The sequence below is a fragment of the Triticum aestivum genome, chromosome 2A (assembly GCF_018294505.1).
Source record: "Triticum aestivum cultivar Chinese Spring chromosome 2A, IWGSC CS RefSeq v2.1, whole genome shotgun sequence".
NCBI lineage: Eukaryota > Viridiplantae > Streptophyta > Magnoliopsida > Poales > Poaceae > Triticum > Triticum aestivum.
In genome coordinates, this window is record NC_057797.1 from 36,469,103 (window position 1) to 36,486,955 (window position 17,853).

The 17,853-nt window shown below is 42.7% G+C and overlaps 2 protein-coding genes across 2 annotated transcripts; both read left to right on the top strand.

Moving 5' to 3' along the window:
• The first annotated feature begins 398 nt into the window (after window positions 1-398).
• Window positions 399-8,607, top strand: LOC123187263 (wall-associated receptor kinase 2). The gene is made up of 4 exons (XM_044599077.1): window positions 399-1,069; window positions 5,649-5,917; window positions 6,223-6,414; window positions 7,403-8,607. Exons 1-4 carry the CDS (start codon window positions 405-407, stop codon window positions 8,437-8,439), a joined length of 2,163 nt encoding a protein of 720 aa, XP_044455012.1. The 5' UTR covers window positions 399-404; the 3' UTR covers window positions 8,440-8,607.
• Window positions 8,608-11,484: 2,877 nt separating this feature from the next.
• Window positions 11,485-14,963, top strand: LOC123184519 (vacuolar protein-sorting-associated protein 33 homolog). The gene is made up of 7 exons (XM_044596618.1): window positions 11,485-11,676; window positions 12,093-12,148; window positions 12,840-12,920; window positions 13,510-13,567; window positions 13,654-13,718; window positions 14,401-14,488; window positions 14,827-14,963. Exons 1-7 carry the CDS (start codon window positions 11,485-11,487, stop codon window positions 14,926-14,928), a joined length of 642 nt encoding a protein of 213 aa, XP_044452553.1. The 3' UTR covers window positions 14,929-14,963.
• Window positions 14,964-17,853: the final 2,890 nt, after the last annotated feature.

Sequence of the window (17,853 nt, forward strand, 5' to 3'; positions counted from 1 at the left end):
TATTCTTGTGAAATTTATTTATTTTTCTTCTCAAATGAATATGAGTTTGAACTTCAAAAAGAACGGGCATAGTCCACGGCCTAGGCCTCCCTAGTTCAGGCCATCTTGGTCGAACATCTCCCAGGGTGGCAATCGATATTCATGTCGATAGCGAGGCATCTACAATGACTTCGTCAATCATAAAACTATACAACTTCAACCTAGTCTCCAATAAACGTTTTCTGAGTGTGGTGTGTGTAGTGGTGCGAGTGTGTCTGTGTCTACGTTCTAATTGGTGTTTCTCAAAAATAAAAATAAAAAACTGCTTGAACTTGAGTCACTCAACTTTCATGTTAGTTTGCGTTACTATATATACCATGGGTTATGGGTATCAGAGGAGGCCGTGCGTGCAAAGCAATTTAGCTATGACACCGCTACAAGAAACCTTGCTCCTCCTACTTGTTTTCCATGCCGCGCTCCTCACCGCCGCCGTCTCCGGCGCGCCGTCTGGGCCACCCGAGGCAAAAAACTGCCCTAGCAAATGCGGGGAAATAGACATCCCCTACCCATTCGGCATCGGCCCCGGGTGCTCCCTGTCGGGCCGGTTCGCCCTCACATGCAACGAGACGACGAGTCCTCCCACCCTGCTCCGGCGCGACATCAAGGTCGCCAACATCACGCTGGAGACGGCGCAGATGGTGGTCTACACCCACCTGACCTATAGCTGCGACCTGCCGAGCAGCAAGAACACGAGCAAGCTCACGACCACGAGGGTGAGCGCGGTGCTCCGCGTTCGCAACCCGTTCCTGCTCTCGGCGTCGGCCAACGTGTTCACGGCCATCGGGTGCCGGTCGACGGCCAGGCTCAGGAGCCGCAGCGTCAGCGACTACCTCACCGGCTGCATCACGACGTGCCTAAGGGTGAACGACACCGGGGACGACGGCACGCCCTGCAGCGGACACGGCTGCTGCGAGACCTCGCTGATTTCCCGCCTCAACCAAGTCAACGTCAGCTGGAGCACGCGCGCGCTGGGCAGCAACCCTGTGCCTGAAAGCCCGTGCCAGTACGCCTTCGTCTCCACCAAAGGCTGGTACGTGCGTGCGTCAAGAAATTGCTTTTCTTTTTCGCTTTTCAAAATCACTGTACTCCCTCCATGTCATAATTCTCCTTCCATCCCAAAATATAAGTTGTTATCACATCCAATATACTCACATATTCGATCTAATAACATCTTATATATATTATGAGACGAAAAGAGTAGTTTGTACTGCGTGGCTGATTCGTGGATGTGTGAAATTCAAAAATATGTCTTTCCTTACCAATTGACTTGCACGTGAACATTATTGAATCATTAATAAAAGGAACTGTAAAGAGGCCCTTTTTAATTGAACTAGTCGAGACATTAACGATAGACGCAACCAAATTATTAAAAAAGAAGGAAGAAGAATCAGAAATGAGAAAAAAATGCCGATGCAGCCAAGGACACGCAACAATAAGCAGTAACACCAACCATCGTTCTTTTTTTTTCCTGCGGGGTGAAAGAAATCTCCATTAAGCTCACGAGGGCTTTTCAGCCGCAGTCAGGTTTACAACAAAGTCCATACCAGCAGCAAGCCATACCGGTATGGACTTTGTTGACATGACAACACACAAACTACGGAAAAAGTTTTTTGAAAGTCATGTCTCCAAGAAGGTAGCAACGCGCGAGGACAACCATCGAAGAAAAGCATATAACAAAAGACATTACAAATTTCATTCGACTAGGCAATTTTGATGATTGATTGTAGGGTTTTACCCTCTCCAAAGAGAGGGATCTGTTAGAAATCCTCAGTTACCTATAAGGACCAAATAGAATGGGTTTAGAAATACTTTTCAGCTAGCAATAGACGGGCCCAACTATAATCTCACTAGATGTGTCATGTCCCAAGTGCAAGCATGCCTTCTGCCCAGTTCTTCGTATAACCAGCTGTCTCCATGCCGCCTCCCTCTATCAGCAAGGCCGGACTAATTAGACCATCGAGCAACTGAGATATCTCATGTACAGTGCTAGAGGCAGGGGGCATCAAGGCCAGGGCCCACCCCAACAATCTGGTTTTGCTTGCGAACCGTGACATGTTTTACAAATTCAATAGTCAAGGAGTACTCTTTGCAAAAATCACTCTTCCAGACAAATATTGCACTGCGTGTGCGCCACTTATTACAAGTTTACAACCTGAGAGTTTTTTTTGTAGATTCGTTTATTCAAAATGTTTCATCTCTCAAACCATGCGTCCAAATCTCGAATCTTTTTCACCGTCGGATTTCTCACGTCGAGATCTTCAAAATTATAACTCATGTTGATAGGTTTCGACGAACTATTTTTCATGAAAAAATCCGGATGAAAAAAACGAACTGGGAGCACTGTTTTTCTTTTCCAAAAGGCACGACAGTGCCCCTCGCAGAAGCAAATCCATGCCTCTGCAAGAAATAAATCTGTACCTCTCGTGGAAGGAAACAAAAAAGAAAACACATTTTTTTTCTTTCCGAGAGGAACGACCGTGCCTCTTACAGAAACAAATCGGTGCCTCCACGAGAAGTAAATTCATGCCTCTCGCAAAAGGAAAAAAAAAAGATAACACATTTTTTCCTTTTCCAAGAGACACGGCCGTGCCTCTCACGGAAGCAAATCCATGCCTCTCATGGTAGGAAAAAATGAAAATGTGTTTTTTTTTTGGCAAGCTATCGTGGAAGAAAAAAAACGTGTTTTTCCCTTTTGCGAGAGGCATGACCATGCCTCTCACATAAACAAACATGTGCCTCCACAGAAGTTAATCTGTGCGCCTCTTGAGGAAGGGGAAAAATATAACGCATTTTTTCACGTCAATTTTTTTAAAGAAAATTTTGTTGGTCCAAAACCTAAGAAAAACCGGAGGGAACCGAAAAGCCAAAAAATCAAGAAAATCGTCTAAAAGCCAAAAACGCGTACAAAAAATATTAGAGAGAGCATGCAGAGCGCGACACATGGCGGCGGCTGAGAGTGCGCCAAGTGGCGCGCCCCCAACCCACCCAAGTGACCCTTGCTGGGGCTCCTGAAGGAGTACTCCTTAATTAGTTGCTCCCCACATTTTACCCCCCACCATAATGGAATAACCTAAGATGATCCTTTTTGTATATGCATGCATCTCCTTTTTTATATGCTAAAAGGAGATGCATGCATATACAGAAAGTGTTTCCCAATGGAATAATTTGTCATATACAAAAAGAAGATGCATGCGTATAGGAATCTTTGCATCTCATATTGATATCAACGTCATTATTTCTAAATCCAAGATTTTAAAATAATTTAAATCTAAAACCATCAAACCCATTTGTCTTCATTTGAGTTTGATTTCTACAAGGGCTTCAAAGAAATTTCGCTATCTTGCCTTCCAACGATTTTTTTCCTCCACCAGTTATCAAGTTATCATGTTGGTAGGAACTCTTATCACTAATATTGTAAGGTCGCATGAAATAATTTGAACGTATTTTGGCACTGCAATGTTTTATGCAGTCCCAGAGAGTGGGTATCAGCGTGTAAGAGATTATATTAAACCATAAAAACTACTATCATACTAGTTTACATCAGTGGAGAGTAACATTTCAAAACCTAGTAACCAAGTTACTATGACCTCACTATAACCTAGTAATGAACTGATGAATTGACTATAACTGGGCAATTATTGAGAAGAAAAATCAAAACATTTAACTATATGACCTAGTTTGGAAGATTATGGCGTAGCAAACCAACATTGAAAGCATATCTTGAGCCGGATTATTGGTTGGTGAGATGAAAGATTCTTAATTTTGAGAGAGAGAGAGAGAGGTGGGGTGGGGTCACACATTTAGAGTTAAGATGCATCGCCACATCATAGTCTGGCCGTCATTCTATAGATGTTACTACCTCCGTCCTGTTTACACTAGTAGAAATCGGAGCTTTAAAACCGGTTTGTAAGGGCCTTTAGTGCCGGTTCCATAACCGGCACTAAAGGCCCCCCCCCCTTTAGTACCTGTTCGGCACGAACCGGCGCTAAAGTGCCACCATATGGCGTGAGCTCGCGCCCTGGTATGGGTGACCTTTAGTACCGGTTGGTGTTACCAACCGGTATGAAAGGTTTATTTTTGAATTTTTTTTTGAAAATTTTGGAATTTTTTTATTTTTATTTTATGAATTATTTGGTGATTTAGTCTCTAATCACCTCTCTTAACTGCTCAAGTGTGGATCACTCATTCCAAATCATCTAACTTCCCGACCGGTCACCCATCCCTCTCACTACTCCAGCCCGAGCACGCTTAACTTTCGGGTTCTATTCTCCTTCGTTTCCAAGTCTGCACTTGTTGTTTTCCTGACAATAGTAAGATGCCAATCCTATTAACCCTCGGGAGTTTAGCTTGAGCATGAAGTCACACATTTCACTGTTTGAGTTTGAAACTATTATTCTAAAAAACAGTAATTATTTAGTAACACTAATATTTCTTGAATAAGTTTGACCATAGTTTGACCACAGTTTGACCATATTTTGACCACAGTTTGACCAGATTTGACCAAAATTCAAAAAATTGAAATAATTATTTAGTAACACTAATATTCTTGAATAATTATGTACTAACATTAATACCTCTTGAATAAGTAGTTTGACCAGATTTAACAAAAAAAATTAAAAAAACTTAAATTTGACCATACCTTTTTTTCCTTTTGGAATTTGAGGATTCTAAAAAATTGCAAATAGGCCGTAGGCGGTCTCCTTCGGATGCGGATTTTTGTGCTGAATTTTTTGATATATTATACGTTTTTTTCCGACATCGTATGCAAAAGTTATAGCCATTTTACATTTTCCCTACACTTTTTGCAAAACATGTCCAAATTTAAGTTTTCAAATTTTCCTAACTAGTAGATGTAGTAATATAACTGCCTCTCGAAGGATTTTATTTTTTGAAGTTTTTATTATTTTCTTTTGATTTTTTCAGAACTGAAATGGCGACACACGGGGGGGGGGGGGGGGGGGGGTAGAGTTTGAAAATTGCCCTATAGTGCCGGTTTCTGTCACAAACCGGTACTATAGGTCAGACCCTTTTAGTACCGGTTCGTGGCACAAACCGGTAGTTTGTGCCATGAACCGGTACTAAAGGTGATCGTGGGGCCCCGGCCTGACGCCAGCCTGCCATCACCCCTTTAGTACCGGTTCGTGGCACGAACCGGTACTAAAGGTTCAACACGAACCGGCATTAATGCATAGTCGTTCGAACCGGCACTAATGGTACCATTAGTGCCGGCTCAAATTCAAACCGGCACTAATGTGCTTCACGTTTGACCCTTTTTCTACTAGTGTTATTAGTCCCCTTCGTATTTTGTATCGAATTTTGACCATAGATTTTACTAAGAAAATGTTAATGCATGTCACCAAGAATTATATCGTTGTATTCATATTTGAACATAGTTTCCAATGATATAATTTTTTCTGACATGCATTGATGTTTTGTTACTTAAATCTATGGTCAAAATTTTACACTATATATGAAGGGTACCAATAAAGCAGGAAGGAGGTAGTACAACTCTATTGTTGATATTGTCATGTTGCTAGTTTGGGCTTGTGTATATACAATGCAAGTTGCAACAATCATTACCGGTACTAATGGTTGCATTTGTTGAACAGGTACCATTTCAAGAAAACTGATCTAATTGGGAATATGACATTCATAAATAGACTTGGACATGGCCCCGTCGTTCCTGTTGTCCTTGACTGGGCAATACGGGATGGAACATGCCCGTCGGCGCCAGAGGGTGACAACAGTGAGAATGTTCCCTACGCATGTGTTAGCGCCCAGAGCTATTGCGTAAATGCCAGCAATGGAGCACGCGGCTATTTCTGCAGATGTTCTAAGGGATACAGTGGCAACCCATACATTAAAAATGGATGCACAAGTTTGTACACTTTCTGTGTTAATTTTTCCAAGGAAACTTCATTTATCCATATGTTACCCTTAATATATATTGTGCATTCCTTGCAAAAAAAAGTAGTAATTTACAATCTTGTAGATTATAATGCACGCTACGGACATGAAGGCGTACTTTCTACTTTCTACCACATGATTTGGGATTGTGTGAATTTTCCACTCTCTCATTAATTTCAAGAGCAGAAAACTTAAGAAAAAAATACTAGTAATTGCTGTCCTTGTTTTCATATTAAGTAAACTGATAATATGCACTATTTTTTAATATATTTTCAGATATTAACGAGTGTGAGCTACGGAGATCCCCAAACTCAACAATTTACAAGAACATGTATCCTTGTCATGGAGGGAGATGCCACGATAGAGAAGGTGACTATGAGTGTAAATGCAATTTCGGACGAAGAGGTGATGGTAAAAGCCAGAAGGGTTGTGAATTTGTAGTGTCCACGACTGCTGTAGCGGTGATAGGTGAGGCTCTCTTTAATTTGAAAATTTAAAAAGTGCATTTACAAGTGTTAAAATATCATAAACAAATCCCATGGTGTGGATCTGAGAATAAAGTAGGAGTGAGCAAAATTTAAATAATCTTTTGCGAGCTGCATAGAAAGAAACAAAATGTATGTGATGATAATAGTGATGTTATGTATTGCTAAATTTTTATCATTATATTTGTCATTGTTGTGCGGGACAACTTTAAAGTTTTTTTCCCATTAAACCTAGCAAAGCTATTTCCGATTTGTCATGAAACATATTTTTTTTGTTAAAGAGGTCACTACACTTTGGTAGCTCAAGCATACACACTCACTTATATATGGCCTATGTATTTTCTTAACCCGCGTGTTGCCGTAAAATTGGATATATAATTTCTAAATATCATGTAGAATAGTACTTTAATTCTTACGATTTAAACTATGTGAGAAATGTCTGCATAAAAATCTAAGCACTGAAAGTTTTGCATGCCACAATTAAATGCAATGTGATTTAAAACCCACTTAGAATGCACTAATATTAATGTATGTTACATGATAGAGAATTGTCATGTGTAGCTCGGACAAATACTAGTGGATCAAATTAGTATATCTAACAGTTATAGTAATTTTCACCGTAACATAAGAAGATAAAATACTCTCATGCATGCAATTGAACATCCCAATCAATAACATAAAGTGCTATTTTCACCGCAAAACACATATTCCTTTTTTTGTGAAAACATATTCCCGTTTTACTGCATTCGAACATTTAATTATTACAAGGGGTGTCTATAGCTATATATATTGAGTATCAGTAGTCATCCGATTAAGATCTTTTTTTAATACTTGCACATATCTCATGTGTTGGATCCGTGTGCTCCCAACGTTGACTTGGCATAGTTAGTTTTTAGTCGAGTAATAAATAGAAATACTATTGGACTGGATTGTAATAAATGGAAAATCACATGAGATTTGTCCGCCTGCAGGAACAATTGGTGCCATTGCATTACTCGCCGTGTTACTGATATTCTTACATATGGAGAACGAGAAAAGAAAACTGAGAGATTGTTTCAACAAAAACGGCGGACAATTACTCAAAAGCCTCAAGGTCGAGATCTTCACAAAGGAAAAGCTAGACCACATCACAAATAACTATCGCTGCATAATCGGCCAAGGCGCCTTCGGCAAGGTCTACAAGGGAGCCACGGGTGCCAGAGACAATGTACGGGTTGCCGTGAAATGCTCGATCCCCATCAACCAGGACTGGAAGAAGGAGTCTTTTGCGAATGAGATCACAATCCAGTCCAATATCAGCCACCGGAACCTGGTCCAACTGTTGGGTTGCTGCTTGGAGACGGAGGTGCCCATGCTGGTCTACGAGTACGTGCCCAGGGGGAGCCTCCACGACGTACTCCACGGTGACAATAAGGAACCTCTCCCGCTGGAAACACGCCTGGATATCGCTATCTATTCAGCAGTTGCGCTCGTTTACATGCACTCGGAGGCGAGTCAGACATCAATCATCCTCCACGGAGATGTGAAGTCGGGCAACATCCTCCTGGACGACGGGTTCACGCCCAAGGTGTCGGACTTCGGGACGTCGAGGCTCATGTCCATCGACAAGGACCACACCAACTGGGTGGTCGGGGACAGCAGCTACATCGACCCCGTGTACATGAAGACCGGGCTGCTCACCGAGAAAAGTGACGTGTACAGCTTCGGCATCGTACTACTGGAGCTCCTGACCCGGAAAAAAGCAAGGTATGACGGGAACCATAGCCTGCCACTGGATTATGTCAAGGCTTCCATGGGTGGGGCGGTGAGGGAGATGTTTGATCCAGAGGTTGCGTCTGGTGGGAAGGAAAATGAGGAGTGCCTTGAGGAGGTGGGCAAGATCGCGGTGCAGTGTCTCAAGGAGGATGTGAACGACAGGCCCACCATGAGTGAAGTGGCTGAGAGACTTAAAATGTGCAAGTGCCGGTGGTTGGAGTCTGGCAGGAAGACGAATGAGATATGCACTTAGTTACTGTCAGAAAAAAGTACTACTCCTATCTACTTAAGATTTTTTTTACAGTTGACTTGTACTTTGAGTAATTAGCTAGTATGCTCGCGTGTATCCCCGAGTTGAACTTTGTTTCGTGTAGTTGTGTATAATTATTTTTTTCTTTTTCTATATGTGGTACAGTTTTAATCAACTAGTGCATTATAATAGCAGGGCCGGGCCCACAGTGGTGCCAAAAGTGCGGCCCGCCACAGGGCCCAAAATTCTGAGGGGCCCCAAATTTTTATATAGACCTAGTATGAAAAGAAAAAACAAACTAAGCGCTATTGGGCCTTGTGGCGCTAGAGTTGGGCTGGAGACCTTGAGGCCATCGATCGAGCGCACTCCTCGTCCTATCGCTACAGGCTGGCACGTACCAATTTAGCGGGCCCCTAATTCAGCGAGCCCTCAATTCAGCGAGAGTACATGTAAATATGTAATTAGTAGGTATAAGCATTGGTGGTTAAACAATTATTGTAGGATGCAATGTACGAGTGCTACTACTCAACTAAAACCCAGCCAACGAGCAGTATATGTAAATTTGCACGGATTAGTTATCCAGCATCTCACGCTCCCACGGCTCTCTCTCGCTCTTCATTTTCCTCCAACCTCTGTCGCAGTTCCTCTTTCTCAAATCCTAAATCCTCGTAGATCTTCACTCCTTGCTAACGTTCCACTTCTAACCCTATAATTTTTCACGATTTCCTTGAAACAGTCTGTTGCAAGTATATATATACATTATATTTTTTCTGCGAGATATATATACATTCTACTAGCTTGTTAGTTCATTTTTTATGTGATAGGGCCCCATTGTTATGTTTAGCACAGGGCCTCGGATTTTGCCGGCCCGGCCCTGCATAATAGTATCTTGCTAGTGGAAAAAGTTATTTTTCTGGCAATCCAAGTCTTGTCGTATGAAAGTTTTAAACGGACTTAATTAAGCTGGTCAAGTACATGGGTTTTAAAAACGTCGAAGTTTTGATCCAAATTCGTTCCCCTTGCAGATATGGACCCTAATCTGAATTTTCACGGAAATTGAAATAGAACCACACACAAACTCCATTAGAGAATAGGAAAGTACGAAATTGTCCCAACAGAACTCCTACACGGGTTCCTCTCCTGTGTTCTGACCGTCCAGAACGAAGCACGCACACACGCCATCAACCTTCCTTCACTGGAACAGGATCATATAGAAACACCGACTCTCTCTGCTCCCAAATATAAAATGGTATTACAACTAATATACTCGCATATTGATTGTAATAACATCTTGTATTATATTATGTGACAAAGGAAGCACATGCGTAGCACCATCCCTTATGCATCCAACAAAAGCAAGTGGAACCAAGCAAATGGAACGGCGCGAACAAGAAAAAGGGCGCGAGACAACAAAGGAAAAGAAGTATAATTCTTGAAAGAAGCGATCGTCAGAGGGGACGAGCTGCCTTACTCATCGATCACGTGTACTCCCTCTGTAAACTAATATCTTTTATCATCACATTGTTTTGAACCTGGTCAATCTTTCCCTTTTTGTCATGAAAGAACAGTCGGTTGACATTCAATTCAGAATTCTGCACATAGACATGTTACCATTTAGTGGAAAATTCAAGTAAAGATGCACAATCTGAACTTGTATGCATGTACATGTGTACGGTTGCCATTCATGTGCATGTTCGATTCTACACGTTCACAATTCCTTTAACAATCATCCGTTCATAACATTTCAAGCAAATATATTAACAACTTGTTTTGATGCACTAATTCTATGGAGCCTTAGCACGACGATTTCCTGACTGTCTACTATAACAAGTTTTGTACGGCTCCGGCAAGGGATGGGTGATGATGGTGGCCCGCCTTCGGCTCGCTTCAGTGCTTGTAGTCGTCGCTAGATAGTCTACGGATCTGGATGTAATTTTTATTTTTCTGGTGTTCACTGTACTGCCATGATTGAAAATGAATAGATCGAAATTTTCTTGCAAAAAATAATATATTGACAACTTGACAAACATTCAAATCGATTTCCAATCTCGGTTGGACATTTTCTCCTAAATCTAAGACTTGTATGTCTTGCTCGATTTGACATATCTTCTCTGCTTAATCTGAAACTTGACATGCCCTAGTATGTTGTGACATGCTCAATTTGAGCGTTGCAGTGTGAGCCATGTTCTCTACGTGTTGGTCGTCGTTCATCCGCGCCCGTCGTACCTTGCTTGGTGACTTGCGCGGCGGCGCGAGCTCAACGACGTGGTGCAGCCACGCGGCGTCGCGACGCTCTTTTGGCGCCTCCTCCCTGGGGAGGTGCAGGTGTGGTAGGAGTCGCCCTGCCATGGTGACACGACAACGACGGGCGCCCTTGGTGGCTGAGCTAAGTTTCACGGGCAGCCCCAATGGTTAGCCGCGAGCGAAGGACGACAGAGAGTGAGGAAAGGGAATATCATCATTGGTTTCCCGAATATGCTATTTGGCGCTAGCACCAATGCAATGCTGTCGGTAGAAGGCACACATCCACATCCATTAGCTAGTTGTAACTAGGCTGACCCATATATGTCTCTCTCCACCAATTTTGGAACCTTCTAGAAGGTTCCCTCTGATTTTCCAGGCCGGGTTTTTCTTCTTGTTTTTTGTGGTTTTATTCGGTTTGTTTCCTTTTGGTTTTTTCCAAATCTGCGAACATTGTTTAAAAAATGTGAACTTTTTGAAATGCACGGACATTTTTGAAATACGTGAACCGTTTTTTAAACCTGTGAACATTTTTAAAGGATGTAAATATTTTTTGAAAATTCATGAACATCTTTAAGTTCGCGATTTTTGAAAATTCATAAACATTCTTAATTTCCATTTTTTTTCAAATGCGTGAACTTCTTCAAATTAGTAAGAAAACCATACCCGATTTTTATGAACAAGCTGGATTTGTTACACGAGCTCCAAGAAAATAAACGTAGCAAGCAACCGAGCATACTGTGGCGAGACAAGCGACCGAGACGCGCCCGTCGGTGGTAGCGAGAAAAAAGAAAGCACGAGCAAGCAATGACTGGGCCACGGTCTGTGAGCGCCAGCACCCTTGTTCCTTCTGACTGGGATGTTTACGTTGGAATTTCGAGATCTCGAAAAAGAAACGTGGGAGTTTCGTTGGTGGGCTGCAAACACGCTGCCTGCCGTCGGATGCAGCCCACGAACGCCACGCTGGGACGTTCCCTCTGCAGCCCAGGCTCGCTCCCCGTACGTCAGAGGACTAGAGGAGCTCGTTCCTCTTCGCCCGCGAAGGCGACGGCCGGCAGCGGCGGCCCGAATCGAGGGGCGAGGGCCCTCTCAGGTGAGATTCCCTCTCTGGTTAGCTCCCGATTTGGACGATCCCGGGGTTTGATGCATGCTGCGATTTGTTTGGGGATGGATCTGGGACGATGGATGGATGGTGGCTTCCGCGCTGCCCACCGTGCTCTTAGCGGGCGAGTCTCACGAAATTGCATCCCATACCAACCAACCTGGGCGAATGACGAATATTTAGTTGACATCTTTCGGGTCATGCTACCAAGTCTTCTGTAGGAAATTTGGATTCATATCAGGTGTATGCCAATTGCCAAGTGAATGAACATTAGCCTCGTATGATTTTGCTTTTTTCTTTTCAAAATTTTCAGCGCAGTTCAAGTTTTTGGCCTTTGGGACGCAACAATGCTATTCCGCCAAACCTTAGGTCTGTTACTTGTTCCAACTTTTGTACTTCTGTGGTTTGCTTCTGTTTGTGTGAGCTATAGCTGCATTGGGATGTTCTGTTAGTGGATTATAGTGGATGGTTTTATCTTGTTATTTGTTCCTGTTCCTCTCGCGTCAGTATCTATAATATACTTCAGATTTACTTTGGCTTCTCTTTCAAGTTTCACTTATAAAACTTTATGCTGAATTAATCTCCACAATTTTTTCATCTTTCAGAAGGTGTAGTTTATTATTGTATTTTTTTTTGTTTATTTTCAGAACTGGCTAATTTATGTTCTTAAAACGTACCCATACTGATCTGACTCTAACCGAAATGTTTTTGGAGTCTTGAGCTGTTGTGAGATGCAAAAGAATTTTCTCAATTTTTGTTGCTTCAATAAATAAAATTTGTATGAATGAAGAAAAATGCTAAATTCCATATTTCCAATGAAGGTTCATTACATATGCTGTGTTGAAACTTGTTTGGTGCATTTTTTGTGTGTGTTTTAATATGTTGAAATGTTCTTCATTTTCCCTCACCATGTTATGGATAATATTCATAGCACTTATGAGAACATTCATTCTTCTGCCTGTTGTGCATTTGTTACTAAGTTTCCATACTTAACTGTGATCGCAAGTTATCTTGGTCATGATAACAACTATAACTAAAATGTTCCTGTTTTCAATCTCAGCCCTGATGATATAGCATACATCTTTGCTGGATATGCACCTCTTAGTATTCGCCTTGTTCAGCATGCAGTGAGGTCTGGATGGTAAGTATATCCAATCAGTTTATGTTTTAAAAAAAATACATGCTAGTTAGAACGTAGTTTGCATGAGAAAATGTGTTTAATTTACCTAGAGATAGATCCTTTTTGGAGAAAATAAGCTAAAATATCAAACAGAGAACCCTGGTAAACATCTCTAGTGTGCTCTTAGTTACAGAAAGTAGGCATTATTTATGAACTTCCCTTTTTCTGCACTTTTAGCTGTAACAGAACTTTATACACGGTGAGAAATAATGGTGTCCCTTCTTTGCGCCCGTGTCATTCTCAAATGACATTCTCCACAACGCGAATGAACCTCCATTTTTCTTATAAGTATACTTATTCATTCCTTTTGGAATGTAGTTTTTGGGGAGCTCATTAATTACTTGTTTCGTAATACATCGTAGCAAAAGAGTTGGCAGTGCCAATTTGTTTGATTCATCTGTGTATGACTTCTCCCTTATAACAAGTCGTATCGGCTTTTTTATCTATGATGTTGAGCAAGTGGTTTGCTTGAAAAACCAGTATTGAAGGGTTAGAAAGTGCCACAGGTTAAGATGTTTTTTCCAATATCAATTTGTATACCATTGTGCAGGCGATCTATTGAAGAACTGTTGAAATTATTGCCAGGTCCTCATATGGATTTGAAAAGAGTGAGCAAATATTCTCTACATTGAATTTCACTTTTGGAGACATTGAATGTTTTTTCTTAAGACATTGATCCAGTTTACTCATATAGGGTGTCTCGACCATTAATTCATCAGAATTACTACCAGGTTCCGGGTCACAACAGAGTACCGACAGGTAAATTACCTTGATGTGAATTGTTGCCACATTTTGTGAATGCTAGAAACGGAAAGGGTCTGGTTACCCCCATCATGTCTGCTTCATAAACTTGCTCGAATAATAGGTGCTGTGTTTGTTGATCTGATATACCAGTTCCCATGTCATTTCATGATCTTACCGAGCAAGTATTTTTTCGTGAGTCGAGAGTTAGACTGTCAAAATTGTGGTGTTCTCCACATGGTGTGTATTCTAAGTTGTATGATGTTTCTGCTGTATGAGCTTAGTTCGACATTTTTTGGGCCATTAGACCTTGTGACATGTGAGGACTGAGGGTGTGCGATCATAAAGTAACAGATCTTGGAGACGAGATTATATGTAGAGTCCAGGGGAGGACGTGAAGAGTAAAAGTAGGGAGACATGAAACCAAGGTGAAAAAGACACAGAAGATTAGTAATCTAAGCGCTCTTATAGTTCTTTACAGAGGGAGTACTATTAATACTATCATTTGACACTGCATCCCCTACGACTTTTGTCCCCTGGAGAAGCCAAGAATTGCACTGTTTTGTTAATCGAAGTTGTTTGTTGCCATAACCGTATGACTGGTTTAACTAGATGGCTTTCCCCTATTGTGCTTGATAGCAGTGTCATCGCCAAGTTTTTCTTCACCTGGATTTGTTATAAAAATGCCTGTTTGTTCTAGGGTTGGTCATCGCTCCCTGGTTCTGGTTATATTTATTGGCGGTGTAACATCTGCTGAGATTGCTGCGCTTCGATTTCTTAGTGCACAGGTACGTATGTGCAAATTGATTTCCATTTTCTTTCAGATGTGAATAGGAAACGGACGCCAGGATGCTACAATTTCGGTACATTTTGGAGTTCCAAATTTGGAAAATAAAAATGGAAAGAGTTTGTTCCAGTTCCTTTCTACCTTATCCACTGTTTTCACTATTTTTCATGTCTAGTTCTCTTTCATGTTCTTTCAAAGTGATTGTTGGGAGTCTGAGTTTGACTTGACTCTGTAGATGAGGTTTTGCTTGCAGCTCGACACACTACAGTTTATTATAGGAAAATCCTGCCATAGACTCGACTTTCTTACTTGCCATGTCCTGTCTCTTGTCTACCGCAGGAAGGAATGGGCTATGACTTCCTGGTTGCAACAACAAAGGTTATCACTGGCAACACATTACTGAGACCAATTATAGCCAGCAGCAAAGAGGGAATGATTTAGTTGTCTTTTCTGTGCACACCCCTTTTTCGATTGTACAAAGCAGCGCAAACCCGAGCCCAAGATGGGATTTTCCTTGTTCAGTTCTAGGACACTTTTATTCTGTCTCCGGAAGTGCTATTGCTTGCGCTCTTGCGTTCATCAGTCTTGTTTTTCTCGTCAGATAACGTGTATACATCGATATCTCCTGTACAGACATAGCCGCGCTAGTTCCTTCGTTGGTGCTTGATGGAAGTTCAGCATTATGTTTTTTCATGTTTATTCTTGAAATACATATCTTCATTTCTAACTCTGTTCTGCTTTCACCTTGTACATTAAGTGGCATTTCGGGCATGTTTAGTTCTTTTTTCTGTGCGGGAATGCCAACTCTGCGGTGCACCTGACTATGTGGCTGTTTTGTTTTGGTTTGTGAGCGGCTCTGGGTTCGGCGAAGTGCCCGCTCTGTCAAATGGACCTGTAGGAGATTGGTGGTGTTGGGCTACTGGATTACTGCAGTTTGCACTTGTCTGCTCTCACCAAAGCTATCTCTCTCATCTATGCTGATTATAGTTGGAAATATAGTTGGCATAGTTTGTGAGCGGCTTGTCTGCAGTTTGCAAACTATGATGAAACCTTTTGCAGTTTGCAATTGTCTGCTCACAGATTCCTGGAAACCTACATTGGTCTGATTGATCGAATCGAGCTTGCCGTCGATGCCAAAGGAAAAGGTGCTTTAGAAAGTTCAGGCACAAATTATGCTGAATTTCTGGTGCAGGCAGGGACAGTTGCGGGCAAACACCTCGTTGGTCTAGAACGTCAATGCTTGATTTATCTTCTGCTACCCTGGATGGTGGACTTAACATGCTCAAAGCGACGAGTCGTTTCAGATTATCGGCATTTTTTTGATAAAGGGTGAACTCTATTGATTCAAAGTGAAGCATCAAGTGAATACAAACACATTGAGTACACACCTGGCCTCTGCATAATTAAAATGCACACAGCCAATACCAACACACACAAACAAGCTGGCAAATAGCAAAGTCATATAAGACCAAAGCAATGCCTAAGCGAGAAAAAAGAAAATACCTCAATGCAACTAAATCCTCGATCAACAAACTACAACTATGACCATATCCACACCAACCATGTCATGACATCACAAGGACAATAAGGTTCTTCAACAGCAATGCCTTCAGAAAGGGAGCGACGTTCAAGCGCCGTCATCATCGGATCCAACCACCGAAGGTCAGATTTTAGATTTTCACTCTAAAGAACCATATGAGCATATCCGAGCAATGCCTTCAACAAGGTAATGACACAAAAAACATCGTCATTGCCAGGTATAACCAACTTGGCAAACCTAGATTTTCACCTCGGAGCTCGTTGAAGTCAATCATGTGTTATCGCTGCCACTTTTCCACGATCCCAGCAACTACATGCGACGGGCTAGAACCGACCGTCGCCGTTACACAACCATACCTCTGCGTCAAGCCATCGTCTGTAGATTGCTTCTCACCGCCGAAGAAAACCACCAAATCTGGAGAAAGAAACCCTCACAAAGATCTTTCGATGACCACCACAATCCGCAGCAGGGTGCCGGAGATGGCGAAGTCAGATCCAACAAATCAACCAGTCCAGACAACCATTGGCGCAGACACGGCAACCGCAACACAACCATGGAGACCGCCGGCGGCGCCAAAAGCCCTAGCCACAAGTGCCGCTTCAGTCCGTGCCCACATAGAGCTGGTGTTGGCCGCGGCGCGAGCCACGCATGGGCAGCGAGATCCAGTCGCGGAGGGGAAGACGAGGAGGAGGATGGGCTAGACCGGGGCCGTTCTTGATTTGGCCGGCTCTCCACGCCGCGAACTGCAGCAGTTTGGACGCCAGGAGGTCAACCATGCCGATCCCGTGCACCACAATCACTGTTAGCTAGACTACAGGGTATCTAGCTTCCCAGGATCAAGCGAAGAGAATTGGAGAGCAGCTAAGAGAGAAGATACAGCAGCTGCATAGATATGTAGCTGAATCAGTGAACACACGCTCACATGCACTAGTGATAGAGGAGCTCACGTACTACTACTGCTTAGAAGCTTTATTGCTTGTTGACTTACTCAGTTACAACCGAAGGATTCTAGTCCTTATATAGGGGATTACAAGATCGCTGTGAGCTGCACGTGTACAGCCACGTACACACACTGGAACCTACCACATACTAGAATTTATTACTTGCATGTCCAGCTCATGCATGCACCATTCTACTAGGAACACGTACACTTCCTTAACAGCTAAGCTCTGCCGACATGCACCTGGATATTTTTGCTTTGCAGCTAGCCCGTGTAGCAAATGCTCTTGCCGACGTCCAGATATTTTGAGTACCCTGCATACATGCATGAAGAGGCAAGCAAGATTATATTTTAACAATCACGGCCTACACGCGCCATGAAATGGCGACCCCGCCAACGCCATCTGCAGAGCCCAGCGCTGCTCTGCTCGAGATCCGGGGAACGACATGCCAATCGAGCCCACGCAGACGCCGACGACCACGCGCCCCATCAGGCACCACGCACGCCGAATGCCACCTCCACCGGCCCAAGCAAGGACGCCGCCCTGCACCACCTGCAGCCGCAGCCGCCGTGTCGCAACAGTCCTACGGGAAGGAGTTATTTATCCAAAACCACCACATTATAAGCTAGAGTAACAGATCAGTACCACATTTGAGGTAGAGGACAAAAAACCACCAACAATCAAGCTAATCTATAACGTGGAGCACTAACGCTGCGTTTTAGCCTAGAAAACAACGAAATCGACAGGTGGGGCTTGCCTGTCGGGATGATGTGGCAAAAAAAATTCCACGTGGGCAGGTTGACTAGTCTCTTTCTCCTCTCTCTTCTCACTTTTGGCGCCGGGGTCCCACTTGTCAGCTTCACATCTCCTTTTTTTTCCCCTATT

Coding starts and splice junctions, on each gene's coding strand:
- LOC123187263 (XM_044599077.1), top strand. CDS start 405: ATGACACCGCTACAAGAAACCTTGCTCCTCCTACTTGTTTTCCATGCC. Junction 1,070..5,648: donor TTCGTCTCCACCAAAGGCTG/GTACGTGCGTGC, acceptor TTTGTTGAACAG/GTACCATTTCAAGAAAACTG. Junction 5,918..6,222: donor CATTAAAAATGGATGCACAA/GTTTGTACACTT, acceptor ATATATTTTCAG/ATATTAACGAGTGTGAGCTA.
- LOC123184519 (XM_044596618.1), top strand. CDS start 11,485: ATGACTGGGCCACGGTCTGTGAGCGCCAGCACCCTTGTTCCTTCTGAC. Junction 13,568..13,653: donor CTCATATGGATTTGAAAAGA/GTGAGCAAATAT, acceptor TTACTCATATAG/GGTGTCTCGACCATTAATTC. Junction 14,489..14,826: donor TTCGATTTCTTAGTGCACAG/GTACGTATGTGC, acceptor TGTCTACCGCAG/GAAGGAATGGGCTATGACTT.